This window comes from Haliotis asinina, chromosome 15 (assembly GCF_037392515.1).
Source record: "Haliotis asinina isolate JCU_RB_2024 chromosome 15, JCU_Hal_asi_v2, whole genome shotgun sequence".
In the NCBI taxonomy this organism is placed as follows: Eukaryota; Metazoa; Mollusca; class Gastropoda; order Lepetellida; family Haliotidae; genus Haliotis; species Haliotis asinina.
This window is the reverse complement of record NC_090294.1, coordinates 12,233,217-12,241,511: the sequence shown is the minus strand read 5'-3', so window position 1 is coordinate 12,241,511 and position 8,295 is coordinate 12,233,217. Positions and strand designations below refer to the sequence as shown.

Here is an 8,295-nt window from a genome sequence, read left to right as displayed (position 1 = left end):
ATGTTGTGGCACATGGTTCAGAGACAGTTGTTGGACGTGATGCAGAATTTGTTGTTCTGTACGCAACTAGAATGCAATAAAATGTTTCAACCGAGTCCGCGAGTCTTACCAGTCGATCCTTCAGTCACCTGTTACAAGTATGGGTTGCTGAAGAGTGAGTGAGTGAGTGAGTGAGTGAGTTTGGTTTTACGCCGCTTTTAGCAGTATTCCAGCGATATCACGGCGGGGGACACCAGAAAATGGGCCTCACACATTGTACCCATGTGGGGAATCGAACCCGGGTCTTCGGCGTGACGAGCGAACACTTTAACCACTAGGCTACCCCACCGCCCTGTTGCTGAAGAGCAGTTATAACCCGGACTTTCTGGAGCATATGAGATGGTACATAACCTGGTGTAGTATATTGAACACTGCCCTTTATGGTATATGCTACAAGGTCAAGTACAGAACATGGTTCAAGGTTTGTTGTACAATGTTGAACAGTGCGTCTTATAGCTCAAAGTACAGGATCAGTTGGACATGGCAAATGGTAAGATATGGGGTCATGTTTCCCATAAAATATGGTAAAGTGTGTGTTGGAATATGACCCTGGGCCTGTTCCAGGACAGGATACAAAAACAGACGTAGTATATGGTACAAACATTGTAGTAGGATGTGGCAAAGAAACTGTCATAGACTTCAAATCACATGGCACATGCCGCATTAGTGACAAGGTACAGAGATTATTGTATTGGTACAGGGTCTGCTGTGCTGTTATTGGTCTTGTGTGGCTTGCCAATATTCCAGCTGTATGACTGCTGTCTGAAGATGTCGAGTTTTGACTACACAATCCGGTCACTGACATCATGAGCATCCTTCTCCGCAGTTGAGACACGATGACACGCATCAATTTGCATCATACCTCAATATGTCTTTGATTTGTGGTCTGATATTAACATTTTGATATAATCAGAATGATCCGATTATGCTGAAGATAAAGGCCAACAATCAAAACAAATAATTCCAGAGGAGACATAGAATCTTTGCCGTTTTCACACCTGATGGGAGAGGCAATGTGTCATGTTGCCATGAGGCTAAATCTACCATCTGGATGTATAAAATCTTCTAACTGCTTCCACCCAAACCCAGACCACAGTAGGGAAAATTCACGCAAGACACGAATTGTTCACAGGTCATTCACAATGGACCCAGAATAGAAACTTTACAAATCCACTTAGTGTATGTAAATATTACAGGTAGGAAATAGCGTTTTAAAAGCTTTTCGGCTGCTACAAGGGCGAGTACTTGTCACAGGTAGGTATAGCTGAAATGTTAACTATTCTCGACCCTCCAGACCTGCCGTTGTGGGTGTCGTTGCTTTTCGTGTAGACAACGTGTTGTTGTGGAGGTAGTTGCACATGTAACATTTCACAGACGTCAGGGGCGTTTAGTATAAAACTATTTTCCACACAGCTGCTTCACAGCAAGATGAGTCCGCTACCCTCCCACCTCATGGCCACAACCCCGTGCTTAGTTGTGCGCAGTCACTGGAAGATGGCTCCAGATGTGTTTGTGGACCTCACTACATAAAGGGCACAAAGTGACCTTTCGAAACAGCGTTTGGGTCCCCGTTTAATCGCCGGCTTGAAAGTGACGACCACGCGTATTGTGCCGACAGACAAGCATGAACAGGATACATCCTATAACCTGTCGGCACGTTCGAACAACGGGGCAATTATTTCTATGACGTGTTATTACTTATTTTACCCTCAGAGAATAGCATCCGTGTTGTGGAGCTTTGATATCGGAGCATTTGAGAACAACTGAAGTGTCAGATGCTTGGGGTAATCAGAGACAGCGAGTTAAGTTTTACTCGACTTTTAACAATATTTCGACAAAGTCACGGCGGGGGACACCAGATATGGGCTTTTGTATCCATTTGACGAATTCGAACCTAGGTCTTCGGCGTAACGATCAAAACGATTTAACCACTAGGCTACCTCTATCCCCCTTAGTCACAGGTTTCTGGCGTGCCTGTGGAAGACATGGGCATGTGAGGCAGGAACTATCAGTTCAGTGGCAGTTTAGTTGGTACTTTCGTGGGTTCTAACATTCACTGGTTGTCTTTTTTGTCGAAAAGATCGGTTTACTTTGAACGTAATATACATTCAAGACTGTTCCATCAGATACGGATGTTATCGGTGTGGTCGATTCCTACTTGACACAAATGCACTACTTCCAAGACTTGTGGAGTGAAATATCCATATATCACTATATGGGACTGACAAAGGACCATCACCAGTGTGACCTTTGATTCGATCCATGATCAGCAGGTGCTTGATCGGCCAAGGGACACCACTCTGCATCGCACGGTTTGCAGAGCCGGAGATGAAGTAACTATAAAATAGCGCATGGGAGGCGACTTTCATAAGTACTTTAGTATATCAGTGCATGTCAAGAAACAAGAAGACTTAATGTGGGTTAGTCACTTCAGAAGAACGACTCTGACATAACTCTCAAGTCACACGATATGCGACACGTTGAATCTGATATCGTACTTGCAACGTGTAAACATTTATCTTACCACACCCATAAATGTCGCCTTCTGATTGGCTGGCCGCTCTTTTGTTATTTTCAATGTACCCCACTTACAAGCGAGTAACATTCTTTATGTACTCCTCTGGGAATGCCGAATACCTTTCATACTTCGTGGTCGTAATCCTTTATCTCGAATAATATCGAATCACGTACGATGTTGGGAAATTACCGATATCTTGCGAATGCAAATGGATAGAAAGGAGATAACCCTAAATCAGTTTTTCTGAAAATCTAACGATGGCTGCAAAAGTTTTGCACCTGTGCTTCAAACAAGTATAAATTAACATTGAGGTGTTCGGTAAGATAAATATGTTGTTCACCGGTCCTTAGGGGCCCATGGGTTGACGTACCCACGATGTTTGTTTGTTCTCTGAACCCGTAAAACGAGGGGAACAGAAACAAACATCGAGGATACATCAACCAGTGTTCCCCTCGTGACTAGTAAACAACTTATAATATTGTTCCTATTCGAAGCACGTCTAATTCATTAGGTCTCTAATTCTGTCTTGGAAATATGCCGCAAGACACCATTCCTCATTTTATCATGGACATATGTTCGGACCCTCTCATGCCAATACACGCTAAAGGAAAGTTCTCCCAAACCTAAACTTATCAAAACAGGCAGTTACAGTGGTGTTCCCTGCTATACATTGGTGGAATATTGCTAAAGTCTGCTTAAAGGTAATCTCACTTACTTGCAAGAAGCAACTGGATTTGTGCAGATTTGTGTCATTGTATCCCATTCATACTGATCAATACCCATGATGTTAAACCCTGGTTATCTACTTCAGACTTGATTATTTACAGACCAATATCATATAGATGGGGCATCACTGTGTGAAGTGTTAAAAACAATAAATACACTCCACGCCCCAACACACACAAACAAACAAAAAACACATGCTGACGTTCTTGTTTTTACATATATTGTGACATCATGTGTATGTGCTGAAAGCATTATACATTACATATGTAATATACAAAATAATATATAGCATTTATATACAGAAGTTATTTCTGTAAAAGATATGCTTTTACAGAAGCATATTTACAAGGTTCATCACAACATGCTCAACTCTTCTGACAAAAGGTAGCATGAATATTATTTGATCATGTAGCATCTGTACCAGCAATGTCTGGCTCTGACCAGCAATATCTGGTTCTGACCAGACCATCACAACGAAAGACTGACCATGACCTAATTGTGGCAGTGTTAACTAGAGAAGTGCTTGAGGATTCCAGAGGAAACAGATACAGCTAGTGGTACTGCAAAGCTTTGGTCACTAGACCACTTGAAGCACTGGTCAAAATAAGGGTTACTTTATTGTCACAGCCAGTACTTCAAAGCATTTGTCACATTTAGTGCCACGTAAGCACATTTAGTGCCACTTAAGCACATTCAGTGCCACTTAAGCACATTCAGTGTTACTCCAGCACAGATCACAATCAGTGCCACTTAATCCATTATCACACTGGGTGCTACTTGACTTCTCTGTACAAACAGTGATTTAGTGCTGATCACTATCATTGCAACTCTGAGCACCACACTGATCACAAGGACTGTGCTTCCAAACATGAACTTACATTCTCTAGAAAAGAAATAGAATGACTAGACAGAATATGTGTATTACTCCATTAACGCAGCTATGAAATAATGAAACAAAATGCTTCACATATATTGCACTTTTCCCTCACATACTGTGTATACATACTAAAGTTAGAAATTCTAGCATTTATGATCTATAATGTCTCCAGCTGACATTGTCTCACAAAATTCTCAATAAAATATTTTGGAAAGGTTTGAATGAAAACTGTATTTTTGACAAAGTATATCATTCTGATTGTTTACATGTTCTTAACATTGTAACAAAGTACATCAGCTTGCATGAAAAACAGCTGCAACATTGTACACCAACCTGATTGTTCAGCTTCTAAAAACTGTACCACTGTAAATGTGATTGATTTATCGTCTGGTTTATTCAGCTGCAACACAGCACACAAACCGGGATTGTTCAGCTTCTAAAACACCCAAACACTGTGCATGTGCTTGATTCATCCGTCTGTGTTAAACAGCTGCAACATTGTACACCAACCTGATTGTTCAGCTGCTCTAAACACTGTCACATTGTCCATGTGCTTGTTTCATCAGTTGGTGTCAAACAGCTGCAAAACCACCAGGCAGTTCATCTGCACTGTAACAGTGACCATCCATCTGCTCCATCACCACTTGCTCCATCAATGGTGTAATACAGCAACAACCTTGTACATTACTTGTATGGTGTGACAGTGATTGCGGACTGTACACTGTTGATCAACACTTTCAGTGGCTCATAACATGTAAAGGTGTGCAACATAGTTCATGCAGTATATTTGGTAGCATTGCCTGTTACGAAACACTGACATAACCCTGTGTCAGTCTAGGTGCTGATTGTCTCATTCTGTCCCTTCTCAATGATCTGCAACAGCCTCTGCATATGGCCATCTTGCACTGCCACCTTGATGCCGGGGTGACTACGGTGATACAACTGGATCAACTGGGTGTACTCCGTACCGGTGAAATGTGGTCCTTTCTCCGCTATTGAGTTTAAGATGTCCTAAAACAGAAATAAACTTATCAACAAGGGCATATTTTTTATCCTTGGAAATTCAAATGTTAGGGACAGCCAATAATGGAATCAATTCTGCCTAGCAACAGTAGTTAGGGTGTTTTTCTACTTACATCAGGGGTAAGGTAGAGCAGCTCGTAGAACAGCCGGGCCCGGTCCAAGTCCGACTCACGGGTTAATGTGATGTTGGTAAGGTTCTGTTGGATGGCCAGGATGTTTCGGCACCTAAAGCCAGAACACAAAGCCAGTTATTTCATTCTCACATGCAGAACTTTCAAACTACTTATTAATCACTGGTCATTACTTCAGGATAATCATAATCTGAGTTTACTGAATTAATAAGACTGAGTTAATCTTAATGACTCTGTTGGCATTAGTACGACTCATACAACTGCATCACACCATCACTCACATTTTCTTGATGCCATTCTCGTTGATCTTCTTCAGGAACTGGACGCTGTTGATGAGGATGGAAGATACCAGGTAGCCAAGACTCTCAAAGATGTACCTGTCAGGAGTAGTCAGTAGGTTATTTCTCCTTAGAACTTAATAACTCACTCAGTTATCTCGAATTAGAACTTAAATCATGGCTAATACATACACATACAAATCACACAAATTTGTTGAATGAGTGAGTTTAGTTATACATCACACTCAGCAATATTCCAGCTATATGGCAGTGGTCTGTACATAATCGGGTCTGGATCAGTGGTTAACTGCATGAGTATCGAACTGCGCATTCAGGAACCAATGACATGTGTCAAATAAGTCAGCAAGCCTGACCACCCAATCCCGCTTGTTGCCTCTTATGACAAGCACGGGTAAATGAAGATCAATATTTTAACCTGGACCTTCATGAGTAACTCTCTATTGAACAAGGCAGGTTGTGTCACAAAGTGAGAGAATAAGTGTAAAATAAACTTGTTCTTAGTCTGTGACATGTCTTTACAACTGTTCATAAGATAATCAAGAAAGCAATGGATGTTCTTAAGCATCAGAAAGCCAATAACAAGAATGTAGGCAAACAGTTGAAGAAAAATACAAAGAGTTTTTTCCCTTTTCAATGCAACAACTAAAATCAAATATCAGTATGTGTTACGTGTATTGGCCTGACCTCTAGGGTGTCACAGTGTTTGGTCTACTCACTTGAATTTTTTGGGCTGTAGGCTGTGTGCCAAGACCTCCTCCATACTTGTCAGATCCTTATTCAGCTTCAAGACATTTGAGTCAGGGTCAAGGTCATCTATTGGCCCTGCATAGTTGGACTAAAAGTCGAAGTAGAACACATGCATCAGTCTGATTGTGAAATATGCATGTCATACTCAAAAATATCCATAACACACAATAGATCAAATTTTTGCTGAATCATTCACACTTGAAATGCATTATTAATTGGTAGATGATATTTTGTAATACAAGAGGCTGTTTCTTTAAGTCATAACATGATACACCTCTTCCCAGGAACTAACAAGACAACTGGGTAGCCATTACTTTCAGTGTTTAACCTCAACAATTAAACAGCTAAGTATTTACCTGTTTAGCTACTGGCAACAGGTAGTAGAAGCAGTGAACTCTGACCTCCAGATGTAACAGCAACATACATATCTCCGCCAGGTCACGGAAGTCCTGGACAAGTGTGTTCATGGCACTACAAAACATAATTGCATAGACAGATCAGACAAAATAACTACATGCCACAGTGCATAAACACATTAGAGACTGATCATGATTTATAGCAATGGAGGGGATGGTGATTTTAAGGGAGTGGTCACCCACTTTCTTCTATAGAGGTAGTTGGGGGGGGGGTCATATATTTTATACCCATGGACAAGGGGACGTGTGCTGGGGGTTGGGGGCAGGGGGTTGGTTGTAGTTGTTACCACATTGAACCTGTTTCTCTATAAAAACCATAATGAACCTACAAGAATATAAGTGCATTGTGGGTACTTCTCATTCTGAGTCATCATGTTGATATCTGAGTTATAACTTGTCTCCTGTATCAAATACGATTGAGACAACTAAATTGCTCTAATGGTCAGGCTAGGTGACATGGCTGACAGTATGCCATAATACCTTGACATGATCATAGCTAATATAATTTCCATGCCTGATTCTAGAATAGCTAGAATGGAAAAATAAATGGTATATTCATAATAGGTCCCTTTATGTTGTCTATAAGTAAAGTTCACAGTATGTTTACTTCCTGACTGCAGTACTCACGCTAATGTTTTCTCAGATACAGGTGGAATGTCCTACAAAGAGAGGTAGAGACGCTATAGTGAATGCATGTACACTCAAGAGTCTGAAGCATGAAAACAATAATGCAGAAAATAATGAGACACAAATAATGAGCCCACCCTGTAGAAATACATAACAAAAATGTCATTCTATATTTATGAAAATAGTCAAAATAGTGTAAGCACTTGTGCTGACCTTATCATGAGCAGCTCATAGCTATATTCCTGAAATAATGCTGATGGCACATAAAAACTAAACTCACTCACTCACTCACTCACTCACTCAAGTGTTTGCACAAACATAAAATAGCACTGGGTCACATTTTAATTAATGCTAAGATGCTGGTATTCACATTTAGACAAAGATCAACAAACCAAAAATACATTGATTAGTGTCTGCAAGATATAGTGCTATAATGTCACTTACAGCTGGGCTAGTTGCGGGAGGTCCGAGATTGCTGGTGGATCGACCAGACAAGCTATCCGTGAACTGCTGAAGACGACCAGCAAACCATTCCTGATACACAAAGTGCACTAATAACAAACAAGGCAAACCACAGATGGCCACAAGTCAATTTGGTCCATGATATAATACTACTACTTCTGATTAAATATATTTCCCATCAAAAGTTAAGACTCACCAGTGTAAATATAACCACGCACTTCAGACGACTGTTCAACACTAAATTTTGTAAAATATTCCATACTGTTAAAAGGTTCTGTTTACACATGAACTGATGTATTGTAAAACAAATTTGTAACAACGAAAAGATTGCTGTCATGAGTTCAGTAAATGATAAAAATCAGTGAAAAGTGGCAAATTCTTAACAAAACTTTACACCAAAATGCAAATGTTCACATGCATGGTATTTGCA

General features: G+C 40.5%; 1 protein-coding gene across 5 annotated transcripts in view; it reads right to left on the bottom strand.

The window, feature by feature from the left end:
• Positions 1-3,481: 3,481 nt before the first annotated feature.
• Positions 3,482-8,295, bottom strand: part of LOC137265140 (exocyst complex component 4-like) — a 30,806-nt gene continuing 25,992 nt past the window's right edge. For all 5 annotated transcript variants that reach the window (XM_067800459.1, XM_067800455.1, XM_067800457.1 and 2 more), the window contains 7 exons: positions 7,848-7,937; positions 7,404-7,435; positions 6,717-6,831; positions 6,330-6,448; positions 5,596-5,691; positions 5,297-5,408; positions 3,482-5,171 (listed from right to left, as the gene is read on the bottom strand). In XM_067800459.1, the coding sequence (XP_067656560.1) occupies positions 4,995-5,171; positions 5,297-5,408; positions 5,596-5,691; positions 6,330-6,448; positions 6,717-6,831; positions 7,404-7,435; positions 7,848-7,937 (741 nt within the window). In that variant the 3' untranslated portion in view covers positions 3,482-4,994. The remainder of the gene's footprint in view (positions 5,172-5,296; positions 5,409-5,595; positions 5,692-6,329; positions 6,449-6,716; positions 6,832-7,403; positions 7,436-7,847; positions 7,938-8,295) is intronic.